The sequence below is a fragment of the Pseudomyrmex gracilis genome, unplaced genomic scaffold (assembly GCF_002006095.1).
Source record: "Pseudomyrmex gracilis isolate BER0280 unplaced genomic scaffold, ASM200609v1 scaffold_100, whole genome shotgun sequence".
Classification (NCBI taxonomy): domain Eukaryota; kingdom Metazoa; phylum Arthropoda; class Insecta; order Hymenoptera; family Formicidae; genus Pseudomyrmex; species Pseudomyrmex gracilis.
In genome coordinates, this window is record NW_018020684.1 from 21,594 (window position 1) to 44,120 (window position 22,527).

Here is a 22,527-nt window from a genome sequence, read left to right on the forward strand (position 1 = left end):
CGGTTGCTCGTAGCGCCAACGGGCTAAATACTACGTCGTAGTTGTGGACATCCGATTGCTACTAGTTAGTTAGTACGGCGCCCGTTGGCGCTACGAGCAACCGCCCCGCTTGCCCTCCGATCTCCGCGCCATTTCTTCGAATTAATGACGCCGTCTGTACATATAGTATTAGTTTTACGTTGTCAAATGGCGTCATAATTGTAAGCATCTGTCAGTGTTGTCCTCGTGAGTGACAGAACTCTATCTAGCGCACGCTAGAGCAATCAGTAAAACAAACTAATACACACGCCGCAGGTTTATATATTTAATTATATATTTTTTTATCTATGATCTTATCGTTTCTTCAGAAATGAAAAGTATCAATAATATATATTATTCAGATATATAAATCATATAGATTCTATTGTTTATATATGTACTTAACGTAAAAATTTGTGCATCAATGTAATTCTTTTGTACGTAGAATCAAGTAATCTTCGAATTGATTGTATTGCGATTAGAAGATCAATTAATTAGGTCTCATATATCTTTACTAAAGACAACTAATGCGCGGCATTTATATTATTTTTTTGTAAAATTAGTTTTTCTTCTTTTAAGAATTTACGTTGCTCTCTTTATCATTTTTCATTAAACCATTTTGTTTTATTCAGATTGAAGTCTTCTGAAACACTACTCCGATTTCGTTTATTTTCACTCGGTGTTCATTTAGGTATTTGGTTTTCATCACGTGCGATTTAAACGGCAAACACATTTCTTGCTTCGAGGGCCTGGTCTTTTGTTTCACAGCACTGATATCACATTAACGCACAATTTTACGCAATTGTGGCGGCACGTAACGCGCTTGTTAGCGTCTGACGTTTTAGAAACGCGGCGCCATTGGCGCGATATCTCATTCGATTGCAAAATTGTTGCCCTGATACGTAACAACAACGTGCCTCAACGTTTATTTTACCTCCGAAATTTTTTTTTTTTGACAAATCGACGATGACGCTGCCGGTAATAAATTCGCCGGGCGCGTAAGTAGCTCTGGACCGATCGAACTCGATGCGAAAATTCTTCAACGACGGCATCTCGGAATGTGCGTCGGGATTTCGCTTCTATCGAGTGGAATTGAAGTCGAGCAATCGCCACAACTTGAGGTGGGGGATGCAGATATAGTCGATAAACGGAACGTACGTTTCACAAACAATCTTCTTTTGCCGTCGGTAGTGCATGTCCTGACTACTCGTGGTGCCAGACCGACGCTTACGTCAAAACGTAATGCGTATATCAATACTCCGTATAAACGTCATCAGGATGTGAGACACGCTTTTCGATAGCGGTGGAGTTTCTTTGTTCTTAATTTTTTGTTTTAACGAAGTTTACAATTATGAATTATAGCAAGATAAAACGGAAATATGTTAATAGTAAAATATTGTGTAATCACGCATTCACACAAGTTTATATCTAAAAGGGTCTTGTAATAGATAATAATGTACTCTCGCAAAGCATAAGATAGAAGAAATATTACTTTTTTGTTAATTTCCAAAAAATATATGCAATTGGTAGTTGTTTTTTAAGTGCTTGTAAAATATAGTACATAATTGCGGTTTTTTTTTTTTTAAAGATTTTTGATACAGAATTTAATACAATTTTGGAAATATAAATTTAATACAGAGTATATTTATTCAATTTTAATATAAATTCTTGACGTAATTCTCAATGGTAACCACAACTCGCAAGATAAATGCTGAGTATAAACGGTAGAAAATATAATTAGTTTCTAATATTAAAAGTACGAGATATGTTTACGTAGTACGTAATGTTACTCGCGTGACGTTTGTTTGATAAAAATATTATTCTTTGAAACAGTGACGTATTTCAAGGAACTCATAATACACTTAGGGCCGGTTGTTCCATCTTTTGATAAATCTCAGCTTACTCGATAGATTATTATCTATAGGAGAAGAACTTGGCTAGCGCATCTTCCACTGTTTTTTATTTCTATATATTTATCTGTTAGATATGACTTACACGACTTACCGAGAGTGTCGTCTAATTTATTTTTTGGTTTCTGATCATTTACCAGATATATAAATTTCACCGACACGTGAAACAACGCAAATCGGAGTTTTAACCATTAGATAAATTACTCGATAGTTTACTTGAAAGTGGAACAACCGGCCCTTAATGTGTGATACACTAGATACTACAACTAGATACAACGTCACTACATACACGTCATTATTCTGTTACGGTTTAGCCAAGTGAATAGTATCGATTAAGTAAGATTTGTTTACGCTACTTGTGATAACACACAATGCAATTTTGAGTAAATACGACTGGTACAGAGGAGTGCATCATATTGTTCCGCTTCAGGGGGGAAGATTTCTTCTCCGGCTGCTTCTACTACCGCGCGCCGTTTTTCTTCAATCTCGGGCTGCTGGATGGAGACCGAAGGAGTACGTTGCGCGATAATAGGAGCAGCCAAGAGAGAAATTTCAGAGAGATACTTCTTCTGGAGCNGAATAATATGGTGCGCTCCTCTGTACCAGTTGTAGTTAAGTTCACTATTCGTACAATGTGCGCAAAACTTACTATACTCGGATAATCAGATCGTGAAAAGACGCGTACGCGTGTNTATCATGTCAAGGCATGATATGCTAGCACCGCTTGCGGGATGCCGATAAATGAGTTTTCTTTTCAACTACATTTCATGATAATATTTTCTCGGCGTCATAGTTTGTTAAATGAGCAAAACAACATTACAGACGCCGATAATACAGGAAGATGTAATTCACAGAAATTTGGATATTTCTTCTGGATTTTACATAAAAACATTTTTCGAGATACTCAGAGTCTTAAACTTGCAATATTAGGTTTGATTGTCGAAGTGTTAAACATACATGTGCTATATTTTTTAACCACACCGGAAACAGTACATGTTACTGTATATGACAGTTCGCAATCTGTGCAAAGTAGGACGAAAAAATATATACACATCGCTACATATTTTCTGAAAATAAATACTGCGTAAAACTTAATATGGCTGTTCTTATTTCTCCCATCTTTTATCAAATTATTATAAAATTTTTAATCCTGCACAAAATTGTTTGAAACTACCTAAAAAACTGTATAATCGATAAACGAGTTTGGATTAACATTAGAGACAATTATTAAATTTTTCATATGTATCTGCAAGGTCCTATAAACGTCTACCTTGGTGGACATTGTTTCGTTAGATCACAAATCCGAAATGTCTTTATGGTTGGCGCGGAACACAAACCCTTTTGTAGATTTTGAAACAAAAATTATTTAAAAATAATAAACAAATTTATTAAGCTTGATACGCATTGTATTTAATCATAAACTACATATTTATAGAAATGCAGAGGAGACCGAGGCTACACAGAGATAGATCGACTAATTGAATCTATATGTAACTCCTTCTTAATATAGTTCAATAGTTTATTTTTGTTTATCCGGGCTAATGGTGGACTAATTATAGTTGTGTAATTACATAACACATAAAAACTTGATATGTATTTCGTATGTAATAACTGTAATTTGTCATTGTTCTAAGAATATAATATACGTAAATGTTTTCTACGATTTAATGAATGTCGTTAATATTAAAAACCATCGGAGATGCGAATGTGGTTGAAAGAACACGTGCGGAAAAAAGCAAAACATAGCCCGAGGCCTGGCGCTATGGGAACGATATGGAAGGGGGGTGGGTTCGAGAAGGTAGCGCGAGGGTAGCTTCTACAACCCTCAGTGGCGTGCCGACCATCGTCGAGGTGGCACCTCGGGGTGTCAATGTTTCGTGATTTCTTTTCGCAACACAAAATTCGGCTGGGATTTATTAAAGTGCGTCGTCTCGTACAAACTTAAAGGTTCTTGATCAACACCAGAACACGAGGCGTCGCGTTAGCTATTACATTCAAGCTACTTTGACGTAGACAACGTGACGACATTCTTCGCGACGACGATCAACAGGTTAATCTCTAGTTGGCTAGTATAACTCGCTTTGGGGCCACTAATGTTGTGTATGTCGTTATATCACCGTTACTCACAATATGATGTCGTTTGCACGCGTACACAATAATCGCTTATTACTCGACTCAAGTACAAATAATAAATCATATGATTATCTTTCGTTCTTTCTAACGAACGCTTTTCGCGAGATGCCTGTAAAATAACTCGCAGAAACAATAGCTTTTTTATTTAAAAAGTTTTTGTTAAATATATGGAACAGTAAAATTGTTTTTTTAACTAAAAAAGTCAACTAGGCAACAATTTGATAGAATAAATGAAAACTTTTGTTCGGAAAATTTTGCATTTTTTTCTTCAACTCAATATTATTTTCAAGAGACGATCTCACAAACATATGAGCTTATTATTCTATCACGTATTGTACTCGAGAAGTTTATTCCGAACATAATATCCCCATACTAATGAGATAACAATTCAAAGTGTTTTTTTTCTTTAAATCGATATATATGCGTTTGTTTGGGAAACATTCAATCGTGAACTTGACACAGGCGCGTTTCAACTCTGCAGTTGCGGTCATGCTATATATTTCGATGTTGCATCGTATCCCACTGTACATTAATTAATTTGAATCGTTTGAACATAAAATTTTCCAAAATTGATTCTTCCGTTCAATTAATTCGATGATATGTTAATTGTACTTACTGTTTGCTTGTTAATTTGATGGATATTTTGATCTGTGTGTTTTTTTTTTAATTTAAAATATATCATAAGGTTAACAAAGGTGTAAATAATTGCGGAGAAATCACACATAGAAATATATACAGCAACATTTATTATTTCACAAATATATTCAATAAGTAGTGTTGACAAAATAATTGTACGAACTATATTTATATATTTCTTAACTAAAAGGTTTTAATATAATTCTTTTTTTTCGCGTTTGATAGTCGAGAAGATCTTTGTGCGATAAGCATTTGAGTCAAGCGCACTCCCGCACACGTACTTTTGGCGATCTCGTAGATTCTCATCAACCCAAAATCGAAATCGACAAGAGAGATCCGTTGAAATGCGAGGGATGACCGTCGCAGCCGGTTGCAAGACGATTTATGGACGCTACGACAAAGCCGACGATACCGATCGTTTATATAACTCGACAATGACGGAGGCGCTGGCGAACCAATAAACCACGGACGTTGAATTGTCAAAGATAACACGATCCGAAACGAAGGTAAATCCGTTGGAAACACAATCCCGCTCATCATCAGAGATGGCGACCAGCAGTCCTGGACAATCGATCCGTGTCAAGTCCCCGAGGAGTCCGCGGCATTTACCGCCGCTACCTCGTTCCCAACAGCAGCAGCAGCAGCAGCAACAACAACCGGCACCGATCGCCGAGTCGCGCAATTCGATTCACCGCGAACAGTCGCTAAACAAATCGCCCGGCACTCCGCTAGTTTTCGAGTTTCCGCCCGAGTACTCCCTGGAAACGTTCAATACCAATTTCGACTACGACGAATTTGGACGCGCCGGCGAGCACGAGCAGCATCGCGGACCCAAGAGTCCCAGTTATTACTCGCGTGGGGGAGCGGGCCCGTCGCCGCGTTCCCCTATGACTCCCATAACTTCCGTGACTCCCAACAGCGAGATCTTGCACTCGCCCGGTCACAAATCGCCGATCTTCAAATTTTGCGATCCGCGCAAGAAGAATCTGAAGCAGGCCGCGAGCTATCCCGCGACCTCGTCATCATCCATAAACGATCGCAACAGATCGACCAACTCGCCTTCCGGTTACGTTGGTCAGAGGAACGCGAATAAGCCGTTCGATCGGCAAAGGGATTCCTTCTATCGTCTGACTTTCGAAAATCCTATGTCGCCGACTATAGTAACCTCGACGTCGTCGCACGACGCTACCAGCCCGCAACTGGATCGGAACTCGGAGCTGGAAAATGATATCGCGAATACCGGCAGAGAGAGCAGAGGATATAAGAGCAAGACGCCTTCTCTGGAGAGTACTTCTTCCGGTGTGCAGGAAAAAGCCATCGAGGGAAATAGCGAAAGGTCGAGAGGCATCAAGATGGGCGGGCACTTTGCCAAGAGTCAGGGTTGTCTGAACGAGGCTGGCCAGGATCCTCCAGGGGGATCGAACGAATGTTCGAAACACGGAAAGGGTGAGAAAAACATATCCCGACGATCGACCAGCGATTTGACGGATATGGGCGATGCCGATACCGAGATCACTTGGCTATCCGGTTCCAGACGAAGAGGATCCATGAAAGGCGGCCTCGGTGAGTTCCTTTTTTTTTTTTTGTCGCGTTCAACTTTTTTTCTTCTCTATAGCGTAATCTCTCTCCGTCCTTAGAATCTTTCTCAGCGTCTGAAATTCAAGTCCCACAGCGACGCAATCGGGCAATAAACGACGATGTTCTTAGAGATCTTTCCCTCTCTGGTCTGACGAGGGTTGGCTCGATTGAAAGTATTGTACCGTAATTTTACGTGCGTGCGCGTGGATGTATATTAAATTTAGGCGAAAAAAAAATTCAATCAAGTTTTTTTTTTTTTTATTCTTGCGGTAATTAACTTACATTCCCTCTTTTTTTCTTACTTTTGTAATTAAAAAATATCGTTTTGATTTTTTGCAAGTTTATATTTTTCGCAAGTTTTCAATATTTCCATACGCGCGCGAATCACACACGCGGCATTCTGATATTTGTTCTGATGTATACGCGCGGTCGTTAGGGACTTGTGGAAAAGGGGCCGAGCGAAACATCGCGGTTATATAGGATTCTGCGTTACATCTGCGGGACGCGGATCGATTTGTATAGAAACAGAGAGAATTACATCGTCGTCGCCGTGTGGCACGCGAATAACCTCGGCACGTGTAAACGCGCTATCGATAATTGACCTATACCAAAGTGAAAACGGCGTTTCAGATTCCGGAGCGACAAAATTCGCGCGGCTCACGAATCATTTGCTCTTTTAATCTGACCGAGAGAACTCTCGCGCGCGTTGACGATGAGAAAATCTATATAACTTGGATTAATAACACAAGCGTAATGCTAGCTATCCGTGATTCGTGCTTTAAGCACGCTCGTGGATTCACACACACACACACGCGCGCTCACACACATACCAAACATAGATCAGATAATTGCTTTCCGACACGAACTAGTGGCGTGATCGGAACGTCATCGCATGAAGACGACAAATAAAGTTAGATCCATCCTCTCTTCCATATCAGCTGGTTCAAGTTCAATATTGTGCTCTCTTCTCCGCTTTCGAATCTTCTCTTAATTACTTCTGAATTTTCTTTTACTTTTTATCGCACCGTTTTGCTAAAGATTCTTTTACCGCGACCTGTTTCATTTTTTTTTTTTTTTTTATCTCTCACTTCTGAGTCTTCCCTTCGAACGAAGCGAGGTGAAAGAACTGGGTTATACTCTTGAGACTTAATCCTCCTCCTCGATCTTCTCTCATCATCGGCCGTTCGACCTTCATTAGGAGGATAGTGGGAATATGATCGCGCGGAATATGCGAAAAGTAACAAATACAACTTATACATATCGTTCAAAAACTTTATTTTTCTCCTAATTACAGTATTTATCAGTTTTATTTTGGTACCTACATCACTTGCGCTTATCGTACGTGAAGAACATTAGATTTAGAACAGACTTGATCGGGTTTTCGATGAAATATTTCGTCAGAGCAAAATCTTTTGAAACAATACTTATTTTATCTTCCGATATCGTAATGATCAATCCGACGAAGACTCGCGTACACAGCGTCAAAAATTCGCGGAGTAGACGCGAGAGTCGACTAGAAGCAAAAGAAGCGGCTTCTCTTAGGAATAAATAGCACCAACAAGCACTGTACCAGCTCTAACTAGTAGCAATCGTTTATCCACAACTGTGTCGCGCGCGTTATTTATCCCTACACCGAAAAAATTGTATTCTTGTTTTGAGGATATCCCACTTACTTTAAGTATATTTTATACTAAAATAGGCGCCAAGAAGAGTTTCTTATTTTAAGAGGAAAATTCTCTAAATAATAATATTGATAAGAATATATATACTGATTAGAATATAAAAAGCCTCTATAGAAAAACATATATATCTCACTATCGAAAAAGACTATATTCTTAAATTAAGAATATATTCTTAATTTCAGAAGAATATCATCTAAGATCTTTAAGAAGATTTTTTAAGTANAAAATCTTCTACTTACAAGAATATAATTTTTTCGGTGTATTCTTGCTGTATTTATATCGGTCCAATCAATAACATATGGAAGGTAACGGTGCATATCTGCACCGAAAAAATTGTATTCTTATTTTGAGGAGATATCCCACTTACTTTAAGTATATTTTATACTAAAATAGGCGCCAAGAAGAGTTTCTTATTTTAAGAGGAAAATTCTCTAAATAGTAATATTGATAAGAATATATACTGATTAGAATATAAAAAGCCTCTATAGAAAAACATATATATCTCACTATCGAAAAAGACTATATTCTTAAATTAAGAATATATTCTTAATTTCAGAAGAATATCATCTAAGATCTTTAAGAAGATTTTTTAAGTATAAAATCTTCTATTTACGAGAATATAATTTTTTCGGTGTAAGAAAAACCGCCTTTTTTGTCCCTAGATCTCCGCGTCTATACTTCGCGAATTTTTGACGCGCTGTATACATACGTAGTACATACGGAGATGGAATATACAGTTCCGAAATATTAATGTTCAAACGCTCTGTTTATGTCAGATATCGTAATAAACGCTCGTGTATAAGCTAACTGGAAATTTTGCGAGACGCGAATCGTGAAAGTTCATAACGTGCATAATGCAACAAGCAGCCGTTGGCTATGCGAGTGTTTTCTCAAACGTCTCTCGCTCTCAGCTAACGATGAACACACGATACGTTCGTGCGCGTACTCTCTCTCTGTGCATGCGGATCGTATAGTGGTGCGGTTTCAACCCTTTGACGTGCGATCTCTCTCTTGAACGTTGCGCACTGCGCATTTCCTGGTATTTTCACGAAACACTCCCGTGTGTTGCAGCTTATCTGGCATCAAGACGCAACTCCCGCGACAGCCAGTACTCCAACAAGTCCAACGTTACCAACGAGAGCGTGGGTCCTTTAAACTCCGGCGCGTACATACGCGGCCGGCAACGCAGAACGTCGAATTTCCTCGAGCTGCCTGGTAAATATCGCCTATACAATTATTATCGTATTTATTCTCGGAGAGCAAAATTTTCGCGAGGGAATCTCGCGGTTTTGAAAATTAAAACATTTGACGTAACCGTCGTATTTTAAATGTATAAATAGCGACTATATAGAAATGAATTATCAAACACATGCAACGTATAAAATTCGCTCGAAATTTGACGTTTACTTTAATCGTACGTAGTTTAAATCTAAACAATCACATCAGACTATAGAACGTAGTTTTTTACAAACAGTTGCGGTATTACGTTTCGGAACACTGTTTTATCTGGTACACTTTTATCATGTATTCGAAAACCTTGTCGAAAACACTGACGTCAATAGTTTCGTTTGGCCTGGTTGAAAGTTTTTGAATGCACAGTTCACACCGCGGGCAAGATCGGCGACAATGAGATAAACGTGTCCTACGTGACGTGTTTTATCGATTGTCTTTGCAAACGAAAGTTAACGTTAAAAAAAAAAAAAAAAAAATAATGAAATCTTGCGCGTCAATGAGTTGTACGGAAAACGCGCGTTCCGAAATTAAAAATATTAAAAATATTGACGTATATATATACACACTCATACAAACATTTTGATTGTAAATACAAACTCGACGATGCGAAAGAAATTACCATTCGATGTAAAAAAACTCAGCCAACTGCAAAGTTTTGATATTTAATTTTCTTTTCCAGATGTTAAATCGAATAAAGAAAAATTAATTATTATACAACATTTTTCGATTAATGTGTAGGATGAATTTTGGTGCGTGCGATCTCTGACCACTTCATCCTTTATATTTGAAACGGATAAATTAATTTCGTTCAATATGAGAGCGAGACAATGGCTCTTGTGTTTGAAATGTAGCGTAATCTGTAGCATCAATCATGGCTATACGTATTTGTTTGTCGTATCGGTAAGCAACATTATTGTTGGCGTGTTTACGAATAATTACGTATAAATAGCTCGACGTGTTTGTAATATAACCAACGAAATCATAGTCACTTATTCTTAACCGAACAAGTTAAGTTGTTACGTTAATGAATACTTGAATAATAATTTCTCGGCTTTTTGTTAGCAAACTAAAAATAGCTTTGTTAGCAAACCTTGCTTCACATTTTCCAATTCATATACCATTGATAAAATTTTAGTTAATCTTTCAGAAATGTCATGTTGGCAAACCTTGCTACACATTTTCCAATTGATATATCATTGATGAAATTTTAGTCAATCTTTCAGAGATGTCATATTTTTAGTTTTTTTTGTTATAATTAAAAAAGATAAAAATTTGTTACGTCACAGATTTATTAAAACTGTTTAGAAAATAAATTTTATTTAACGTTTTACTTTTATGGCGCGCTGCTGACATTAATTGTTATTTCGAATACTAATGCATTTGCGCGTTTGAAATTTGTGTTTTCCATTTTTGTTTATTTTAAATTCGCATTATGCGGGTTTAAGAGAGACAGAAAAAAAGTATATATATATATATATATATTCTTGTGTGTGATATGTATATACTACCCCTATTCTTCTGTATCATTTTGCATTCTGATCGTAGTAGCGCGACGTGACGAAGAATTTGGTATTTATACTCGTTTTCACGCTGACACGTTGGTTTTTTTTTTATTATCATTTCACACTTTTGTACTACGCGCATGTAGGGCAGTCTATTTAACGATTTGATCGTTGTCTTCGTGTAATCCTTTTTCCGTTTAGCGAAAACGAAAATACTGAAATACGGTACTTGTTAACTTGCGTCATGAATTGTACATGTATGTGTGTATATTTAAGTTCTAGCGAAATTTTATGTTCAAGACTTAAAAGTGAGGGAGTGTCGACACCCGAAGCGTTAGAATGCGCACATACGACATAACGAGTTGACACACAAAGGGATTAAGAATGTCTCGTAACCGCCGTGTGGAATTAGTCTTCAAAGATGGCCTATTTTGTCTCGTCGCTGTATATTTTATGAGAAAGAATTTACATACACACGGAGATGCTCTCGGATTCTTTCGCGGATAAGAAGACCGACAAAAACGGCGCGACGCGCGTTGCGCATTCATAGTATTCCGGAAGCGGAGGTCGACACTGCCCACGTAATCAGAACGAAAGTTTCAAGTTCTTCATTTTCAACGGACGCAAAAGTTACACTTTCCGTTGCACTTGCTCCGTCCGCAGAGCTTTAATTAATCGCCTACCGCACTTGAAGTTTAACGCAGTAATATATTGAGTTTAATACAACGTGAGCCAGAGATACAAAATTAATTTCGCTCGGTCTTGTCGTCTCTACGCGAAAATTGCGACGTCTTTCGGGCGAACAGTTGGAATGTATTAAAGTGAATTTTTTTACTTCATTTTTGAACATACTTAAGCACTCATTAATCGTCGCGACGTAATCATTTTGAATTTACGTGACCGACAAATCAATATTTAAATGTGTTCGGCTAATACAGAAGATATTAGCGAGCTTGTTAGTTGAAAGACTCGGCGTGTCTGATTTAAAGCTTACCGAAATGACGAAGAATTTAATTTACCAAGTTTTATCCTTCAAAGTAACAGCCGGTTTATTTGAGCTCACGACAATCCTGTTCGACCAGTTTACGTCATTCTCAAGTGAATTCTGTAACTCCGAAACTGCGTCAAACTGTCAGATTCGCTTGCGTAGCTTATCGAACTTATCTATATCGAAAATTAATTACTTTGTCGTCTACGTTTGACAAATATTTTGTCCAAACAGCTTGATTCTCCCCGTTGTACCGCAAAAGTATTGCAAAATGAAATATCCGGATTCGGAAACTAGATTAATGGTTAACGATACGTGTTTTGCATCTATTTAGAACTTTATTCGTTCACGTGACACGAATCTTTTACTCGATAAGAAAAACACTTTCAAGATTTTATATAAAAATTTTTTTTATATTGAGAATTCCGTTGCAAATATCAAACAAAATTAACTTAATTTAATTAATTGTCAATAATAAAAAATATGCTAAGAATTAAATTTTTCTCGCACAGAAGGTAAAATCTTGATGACGTGAGAGTTCAAGGGTTCAAGGACAAATCACATATGTGTGTGTGTGTGTGTGTGTGTGTGTGTGTGTGTGTGTGTGTGTGTGAGAGATCTTGAAAATAGAATATTTGAGAAAACATACGTCCAGAGTTGGGGTTTTAATATTTAATAGCTTAATGTTCGGCTTTTGAAAGTTTCAGAAATCAAGGACATTTTTTTGGCAACAAAGAAGTTTGTTGTTCCGCGTGAAATTCTTATAACAACGAGAAAAAAAGGAACGTCACAATGAAATGAAATTCCTAAAGAGGATTTGTTGTTTTTTCTCGCAGGAAAACCTCTTCGGCAAAGATTTTTTCTTTTCTCTCTATCGCTTAATTCCTCGCTTCTGTGGAAACCTTTTTCTTATTTATTCAAGAATATCTCTATAGACCTTTCTTCAGGTTAGAAACCAAATAACATTTTGGCAACGTAGGTTAGGTAGGTGTATAGCGTAGGTGTGTATTCTGACCTATTAAATTTTTCATGCGCGTAAGAAAACCAATTTCTTTATCGACCCAGTTTTTATATCGCTCGGATATAACGTATGCATAAGATATACGCGCGGAAAAATGTGACAAAATGAGAGATATTGACAATATCATTGCACTGAATAATCGGAAACTTTTAAAGGATTACGAGAATTTATTGTTGCGGAAATGTATAATATGTAAAAAAGTTGGATTTTTCAAGTTTCAGATTTTATTCACATTTTATTACTGATTTTACCTTTATTCACATCTCTGAATTTAATACTCTGCTCATCCTTTCAAACTCGAGAACAAAAAGAGCGTATTAATATGAAACGTGATGTCTAATTAAGTTTACTGATTATGCGATTAACTTACATATATTTAAACGCACATAACGACGAGCGAACTTCTTATCGTTGTATAGATCATATATGCAACAGTTCATTGGAGATGGCAAAAAGTCATATTATAATTGCGAGCGAGCCAACTTCTAACGATGTTGTTGTTGTGTTGTTCTAATTAGATACGCTAGCGAGAGACTCGAAACTTCTCGAGTATCTCGTCGACTGTTAACTACATTAAAGATTCCGGCATACATTGCAGAGGTGGGACACGGCGATTTTGCCAAAGTTGTTAGCGGCGTTTACAAAAGATATCTATGAAAACAATGTCGCGATGCAATTATCTCGTGTAAACACGAAATTGATGTTACAGTGAAATTTCTTAAAACAAAAGCAGATTTTGTCGATTATTAAAATTACACAAAGTGTTTATACACGTGTAAAGTATAAATACAGAAAATGCACGTGCGCAATTTTGTCTATAAATAATATATAGGGAAAGAGAGAGATGAGCAATTTCAAAGAGAATTTAATTTTTATGTCAGAGAAAAGATGATTTTTTAAACATTGCTTTTTAATTTTGAAAATGAATTTTTTTCTCGATGCGTATAAAATATTACGAAAATTGTTTATACATCATATCAATTGTCATAAGTAATACTTAATGTATTTACGTTTTGTATGTGTTTGGTTGTTGAATGTTATTAATATTTTATTTCTCTCTGACATTTATATCGAACAGGTGGCAAAAAGCGCAAACATTCCGCACATTAGAATTTCATGAGTGCGGGTATTATTAGAAACTTGTACGGCACGGTAGACGAACCGAAATACTCTTACCGAATATCTTTAGCAAGAACAATGCGTTAAATTTCTTCCAAATTAGTTTACGCATAATTTTGAGCACTAAACGTGTAAGATATTAGAATAAAAAAATATAGTAGGTCCGAGAAACATATTTTAACGAATTGGTTTGCTTGAATATTTTGTCATAATTGAATTGGCACAATGTAAATGAGAAAATAGACAGAAGTGTGTGCGATGAGTTACCAAAAATTTTAGATATACGTTCGCAATTTCTTAACGAAAATACTAAGAAATATTATGTATTTTGAGGTGATGCCAATAGTGCGCAGTAAATTTGAGGAAGTCGAACAAAATCTTCGCAGTAAAAGCATATTATCTTTCTGTAGATTTAAATTCTGCAATTTCACTTTTCTTTAAGCAAAAATCAAATTCATTGGCGATTTTATTAACATTATTTTTTTATCACGCTTTTGTAAATTGCGTGAGAAGAACATGAATAAGACCGTGTAATGTAAGAAATAGGTAATTAACACACTCTTGCGGTAATCGGAATAATATATCCCTTGAATATTATTTCGTTGAAGAAACCGCTAACAAGAGACGTCGTGTTCGCGTCAGGTCAAGTGGTTTGGTTTGCAAATGTCATTCATTTGGATAGCTGAGATCGGAAACGAGCTCATTTTCGGTCGTAAGTGCGGCGAATTAATTACACTTGCGAAAGTCGAGTCGACCAATCGATTCTTCTTCGTGTGAGCAATTATCCCACTCATAGCTTATCCTTTCAAAAGGATAAGATATCTCGTCTAAGGGCCATTTTACAATGAGTTGAAAATGTTCCGTCGCCAGTTGAAACTACTAGGGAAAAAGTATTATTTTACGCGCTGCGGTTGCCAGTTGCTGTTGACGAAAGTTAAAAGTTGACCAACTCTCTTTTAGCAACCGCAACCAGAAATAATACTTTACTTTTCGTAATTGCTACCTTTCGCAACTGGCAATGGGACATTTTCAACTTTCATTGTAGAATGACCCTAAGAAATGCGTCTCAATTAGTTTTTGTTTGAACAATTAGGTTTTTCAAAATATGTATAATCTTCAAATCGAAAGATTGAACTTTGCGTAAAAAGCCTAATGCGTTATTTCGAAAAATACGTGCATCATGTGTAACTGCGACTTGTAAATTGTTTTTTTTTTTTTTTTTAATAAAATTACAGGGATCTTTGCATGAATCAAATTTTCTCGACAGAGATGTCTTAGCCTTTGTGCAATATTGAGCAACTTCCAACTTTATTTTCACCAAAGTTTAAAATTCGCGAAGAATTTGCCAAGAGATTTATTTAAAACGTCATATTTACAAAGAAAACACAACAATTTAAAATATTTCTGTATTATATTCAGAGTAATATAATATATACAAAAATATATTTTTGCTTGTGTAACATTTAATAACGTTTTATACCTTATTAATTATCAATATCTTGTTTATTATAAATTGTATATACAACTATATAGATTTATATTTGATTAGACATACACGTGGATAATTAATTGTGCATCTGTAATGCGTGTGTGTTGTCGCAATTTAATTTTACATTTTACAGCACGTACAAACATATAATTAATTATCCCGTACAATTTAATATGTGAATTAATTGCTGATCTGTGCTCTGAGAAAATTTTCATATTTGTCCCGTCTAAAAACTATAATATGGATAATTATGCGTTTTGCGATAATAACGCATGTAACGTTTGTTTGAAAAACGTGTTGATCAACACACAACTCGCAAAAATATGTTTTCGATACGAGATTGTCACCGAGATTTTCATCTGAGCCGATAAATAATTAATGACGTTGTAGAATTTTATAGTGCATTTGTTGCAACATTATTCGCGCGATTTACATCTATCTACTTTTTGGCAATAAGAAGCCCCGTGGCAATGTTTCTTACCGCGCCTAATCGTCTAAATTTATCGATACTTTTTGGTGACAAAGCATTATGACGAGCATTTGTCCACGTTATCTACGGCAACGCGTATATATTTTTATCTTCGTTAAATAAGTGCTTAAAAAAATAGACTCGAGAAAACAGCATCTCATTTATATGTTCTTTCTTCTTTGGTTTCTTACGTTCGCGCCGCCATTTGTTCTCGCTCTTGCATGTTATTGCATTTTCGCATTCGAGACACGTGTGAAACACGTATTTTTCTTACGGAGGACATTTGAACCGTTCGAAGCGATAAGTTAATGACTAATAACTTTCCTCTCGTGTTTGACTAATAATTATTGCAATTGTATATTACCGATAGTACTTGGGCATATATATTGAAATTATCGTGGTACGCCTTGGTGTTCAACATTGAATCGATGTCGCTCGATAATGGAATTGAATATTTAATCGTACGATATTGGCGCTAGCAGCATCGATTGCTGCCATTTATCTAGCTGCGTTAGCGGTGTAATAATATTGTACAAAAGTTGGCGCTCATCCCTCTCCGTTCCCGTTGCCGCACACAAGTGGAAGCAAGCGCGAAACGATCCTGCGTGGCTAAGTGATTACATTGCATTGCCACCGACAAGCTCGTTGGTGCAAAACGGAAGGGTACATTCGCGCTAAGTGGCGGATTTTACAACACACAGCGGGGGGGTTACATCTGCAACGTGCCGCACGCAACTCGGATTAGCTTTCAACGTGTATCGATTCACGGGTCAATCAGCGCTGATTGTAATTCTACCGGAAGCCGTAATGTGTTTGTCATGCGTGTGCAACAAACCGCTTTAGAGTATAAAATCGTTTCTAAATACATCGTCACCAATCGTGCGAGTTAGAGAGATCTTTTTTATCTGTTTTATATTCTGAAAAACAAAAGAGAGATTGTGTGAGATGTAATTACCGCGCAAATACAATAATATTATATATAGCTGTGTAATTCTCCTACACCGAAAAAATTATATTCTTATAAGTAGAAGATTTTATACTCAAAAAATCTTCTTAAAGATTTTAGATGATATTCTTCTGAAATTAAGAATATATTCTTTATTTTTAAGGATATATTCTTAATTTAAGAATATAGTCTTTTTTGATAGTGAGATATATATATTTTTCTATAGAGGCTTTTTATATTCTAATCAGTATATATTCTTATCAATATTACTATTTAGAGAATTTTCCTATTAAAATAAGAAACTCTTCTTTTGGCGCCTATTTTAGTATAAAATATACTTAAAGTAAGTGGGATATCTCTCCTCAAAACAAGAATACAATTTTTTCGGTGTAAATAAATTTAACCGTAGTTTTGTTTTTTATACGATTCTAAGAAAATTTAATTACAAACTACATTTGTGCAAATCTTTCGTATTGTGTTACAGTACCGGACCACATACGACCTCGTGTGCACAGTTTGCCAGAAAAGGCGTACAATCCGCGCGCCAGCGATGATTTGTATAGACTCCGTGCGTTCAGCATCACCCACAAAGGCGTCGTAAATCGCGGCGATTCCATCATGTCCAGACGCAGTAGAAGCAACACTTCCGTCAACAACAGCAGCAGGTAAGTTTGCTCTGGATTCTTTGTAACGTCAATATATACAGTGACAGTGCGAATTAACATTGCTGTTAAATTACTCGACCCGGTGTGCTTCACGTTTACGCGCTTCTCCCTCGTGGCAGCTAAAGCTTCATGGACTCAGGTATTTACGTGGCTCGAAATAGGCGAGCATATAAACTTGCGATAGACGACTACTGAATCCTACGGTAAGTCGCCGTAAGATATTGCCGGAAAATATATTATCATACGATATGTGTGTGTGTGTGTATGTGTGTGTTGAATACTGTCTCTACGTAAATAAGCGTTGCGTTATTTTATGGGAGATAAATAATAGTCGAGACATACACCGCGTTATCGAAGATGCACAAACAGTAAGTTTTTTACTGTCAATGCTATTTGTGATTTAAAAGCGTTATTTTACTCTTTGATGCGCTTTTTCGAGATTTTCAATAAGCAAACGTCAGAATCGATAAAAAATGGCTCGATTACTTCTGGTTAGTTTTGTGTGTTACAGTATAGGTATATTATATGACATTCACGTGAATTTTTAGGAAAATTCGTAAAAAATTTTGTAATTTTTGTAATTTCTGAATATTAAGTTATATGTATATATTCAAACGTATTTACAATTATATACTATAGCAACATTCCGACACGGATATTTCAACGATCGCGCGTAATAATTAATCAGAACCTGAGCGTCTTTCTACTCGTTTTTTGATATTTGATTTTATGAACCATAGCGTTTGATCTGTGTTCTGGGGGTCGATTCTGTATCACGCAGTGTAGTAAAAATTACAAAAGTGAGCAAATTTACTAAAATATCTATGATCTTATTGGTCAACAACTAGTAAATTTGCTCACTTTTGTAATTTTCACTACATTGCATGGATACAGAATCGACCTCCTGCACTTTACAACATAATAATCTCGCTGGACGACAAATCCTGACGAGAAGAATACATAAATTTGCCATGAAAGTGTTCTCGCGAGAAGCCAAATATTGACATCAGAAACCGAGCACTTCTCTCGTTTTCACATCAATATTGATTTTGGAAGGTGGATAAAACGAAGCGTCTTACTGGCTTTCTACAACCTTCTTCAACGTAGAAAAAGAAGCGGTATTGATACGGAGAACGTGAGAAAATCGAAGTAACGCGCGACAAAGAAATTTAAAACGTAGAACAAAATCACAAAGACATAATAATTTTCGATAAGATAGATGATATATATATATATATATATATATATATATATATATATATATGTCACCTTTAATATATAATATTCTTTCGTAAATACATTTTTTTCGCACTCTTTCGATACTTTTTTTTTTCTCGCTGTTATCAATTGGAGAGAGTACACAAGCGAAACGAAGATGAAAAAAAAGTTCTTTGCGAACTCTCGGAGTCCCTTGAGATCTTGTTAGGTGTTGGCCTAATTTTTTCTTTTTTTTCCGAAAGAAAGATCAATAAAGATTTTTTATGTCTTAATACACCTGCGTCAAAAAATAACAAATTACACTCTAGCTGTCATAACTTTGTTTGATTTTCGTATAGTTAGCAAATTTTTCTTATCGCACTGCGGACTGTCATTACGTTAATAACGACTGCGTGGAGAGTTTACATTAATGTCAATTTGGTATTCTTATATAGACAGTCTTCTCGCACAAACAGTTTCACAAATGGGATATTAATTTATCGCGCTTCCTTCGCAAATGATTTGCTTGTCGTTGAAAAAATTTCTAACGAATTTACAAGGCGGTCTGCAAGATAGGCAGATTGTTTTACTTAGCAAATAATTTTTTATTTAATTTAACTTCAATTTTTTATTTCATTTAACTTCAATTAATTTTTTGATTTGATCAATTTCAATTGTTTCGTCTTTCTGCGTGACTTTCAATTTACTTATTTTTTCACGAATACCTTTCGCGACGTTTCTCGCGCGATAAATCTCCGACGCTGAAATGTTTAATGTTTCCGCACTTAAGCAAATTAAATGTTGGTCAAATTGCGAATTTGAGAGAGCGAGCTGTTTCACGAGCTGTTATGCGTAAGTAATCATCAGACTACGGTTTTTTTTAGCGATCAGTTTTGTTTGCGAGTCGCATCGAGCACGAGATAACTTTCATCATAAATAAATTGCAGTTGAAAAGGTCACGAACGTACGTCCTGCGAATCGGAAAAACTTTTTCACTGCGCGAAGCGTGCAGTGTGACAATGTGAATATGTCTCGCATGGGAGCTCGGAATTTTTGTAGACCTAAGTCTCTTATTGAAGAATTGCTTAAAAAAATATGCAGATAGAAATCTCCAAAGAGAAATGTACCGAATGAACTGTCTCGCATTTTTTTGTAATTAAAAAATCGATCTCTTTCGAAAATCGATCTTTTGAAAAACATATGTTTTTTTATCGTGTGTGTTTTATATTATATTTTTACAGGTTTACGATAAGAAACTATGACTTATTGTTATTTGTTATTTCGTAATCTTACTTTTGTTGCAGATATTGCAAGCGCTTCGCTGGTAGAAGAAGTCCGTAGATTTTCTCGGCTACAAAATCTAACGCGATAAAGTTTCATTAAATAATTCGGTATTAATATCCTAGCTCCCGATTTTTGTGACAAGAGAAACAAGGATAACATAGGCGGATATTTATCGCGAAGTAATACCGTGCGACACACACGATAAGAGTGAAGTGCAATATAAAGGTCCTTTTTTTCGAAAAATAATTTTTACAAGAACAGGATCAATGGAGTTTTTGCAGTAAAAAATGCTTGGCCTTTATCTTTCCTGTTTCTTATCGAATCGACAGAATTTTATACAGCGGTATAGAAAATATATTTTTGAAAACACACACACAGATTTTATTTTCATTGAAAGTTTTCGCAGTTGATATATTCTATTATACGTTTGTGAGTAAACAGATAAACAGACATTCTGTTTAGCTGCGATATAATACGACGGATCGATTCCTACGTTCGAGAAAAAAAAACGAGCGATAGATACCTTTTGTCAGGAAGTTTTCCTCGGTGTGTTCGGGATATCATATCATCATCACTTCAAAGGTTTATTCTCGCAGTAAAATAAATTTAAAAAGTTCTCGTGTCCTACATACGTATAAAAAAAAAGATCACGATTGTCGGGAGAGCGAACGCAATGCGATATTTATCGAAAAAGAAATCTGTTCTCGCTCGTATTATTATTTTATCTTGATGTACAAGTGGATAGAAGATGGATCTGGTGAAGACAGAGCTTGTAACGAAAATAGCTATATACAATTCCAAACTTCTTCGTTCCATTTTCACGAAGAATTCCATTATCGCATTAACATAAAGAGAACTCTCCACAAATGTCATCTTGTTTCTGTCAACCGAATATAACCGCGTAAAAGATGACCTTTCGCGTCAAGTGAGGCGAGTCATTGACGAGTCACGATCTGTTTCTTTTCGCCGGGATATACTTCAATGGACACCGAAACGTTTATCTTGAAGATGTATGTGACCTACTTTCGCGAGGATATCCATGAGCGATCCATCTCTCGTTTAAATCAACGTCATCTATTGTGATCGAGTGTATTAGGACGGCGGATAGACAGCATGTTTTAAGTTACAATGTGCGACGCGTTTATTTCAAGACATGATTTTAAATATTCACAAAATCTTGATTTTTGCGGTAATCGTCGATTTTCGTGCAACAGATTTTCATATGCATTTATGTAGATTTTATGCTTTATACACCGAAAAAATTGTATTCTTGTTTTGAGAATATCCCACTTACTTTAAGTATATTTTATACTAAAATAGGCGCCAAGAAGAGTTTCTTATTTTAAGAGGAAAATCCTCTAAATAGTAATATTGATAAGAATATATACTGATTAGAATATAAAAAGCCTCTATGGAAAAACATATATATCTCACTATCGAAAAAAACTATATTCTTAAATTATAAGAATATATTCTTAAATAAAGAATATATTCTTAATTTCTAAGAATATATCTAAGAATATATTTCTTAATTTCAGAAGAATATCATCTAAAATCTTTAAGATTTTTTAAGTATAAAATCTTCTACTTACGAGAATATAATTTTTTCGGTGTATAAATTATATCTCATACATATAACTTATATATATTTCTCTAATAATAATTTCAGATAAAAAAAACATGTTGCTTCGAAATTTTTGTTGTTACTTGAGATATAATAAATTTATTTATTATTTTTAGTAGAACAATTAGCATGTTCAGAGTGATATACGATCGTGGATTTATAAAATTGCTCATCAAATATTAATTACACTGTAAATACTACTTTCTCTCTCTCTCTCTCTCTCTCTCTCTCTCTCTCTCTCTCTCTCTGCGCAATAAATATTTTATGATTGAAAAGGTGTCACTGTATCTCTTGCAGCGTTTACGCGGACAGAGTTTTAAATCAATCGGAAGTTACAACACACACACACACACACATACACACACACAACTCTCTCGGGAATGCTTCCTGCGGATCATTCGATTCACGCAGCGTGCTTGCACAGCAAATCCTATATCTTTGCGAGTGTGTATTGCTCCATTTGCCTGAAACGACAGGATATTGAAACGCCGTCCTGTTACCACCATGTTAAGATCCAAATCCTTCCTTCACTTGTGTGTATCTCTTTCGTTGGACGAGTAGATGCACTTGTCGTGAATTCTGAAGACGCACGTTACATCTTATTTGGCACTGTTCTTAGGAACTTTCTTTACTTTTATTGAGCGGAACGCAGAGAAGCGTCATTTTAATTTTCGTGTAGGTTTGTATTCTTGCCTAAAGTAAGTTTCTTTTTATTGTCTGTTTTTGTTATCTCTTTTCTTATGACATTATTCCCTCTAATCATATTTTTTTTTTTTTTTATCGTGGTTCTTTTTCTTTCAAGCCACCGTCGCGCACGTGTCGCAGCAGATATAAAGAGCGAGAGGTTGAAAAAGAGAAAAGAAAAAAGAGACGCGTTTGGCAGTGTGACGTGGAAACTGATCGCGACGACTTCTTTCTTAAATCTTCCTCAGAGTAGTGCTGGTTATATATTGAAAGACGTTCTCTAAAAATAAAATTACTTCACATGCGTTATTTAAACTTTGTACTTAAAAGGACATATTACTCGCTATCT

General features: G+C 35.9%; 1 protein-coding gene across 2 annotated transcripts in view; it reads left to right on the forward strand.

Annotated features, from left to right (window-relative positions):
* The first annotated feature begins 3,780 nt into the window (after positions 1 to 3,780).
* The window catches only part of LOC109855856, a 37,665-nt gene continuing 18,918 nt past the window's right edge, over positions 3,781 to 22,527 (forward strand). For both annotated transcript variants that reach the window (XM_020430518.1, XM_020430520.1), the window contains exons 1-4: positions 3,781 to 3,978; positions 4,923 to 6,260; positions 9,029 to 9,172; positions 17,209 to 17,389. In XM_020430518.1, coding sequence (XP_020286107.1) covers positions 5,243 to 6,260; positions 9,029 to 9,172; positions 17,209 to 17,389 — 1,343 coding nt within the window. In that variant the 5' untranslated portion in view covers positions 3,781 to 3,978; positions 4,923 to 5,242. The remainder of the gene's footprint in view (positions 3,979 to 4,922; positions 6,261 to 9,028; positions 9,173 to 17,208; positions 17,390 to 22,527) is intronic.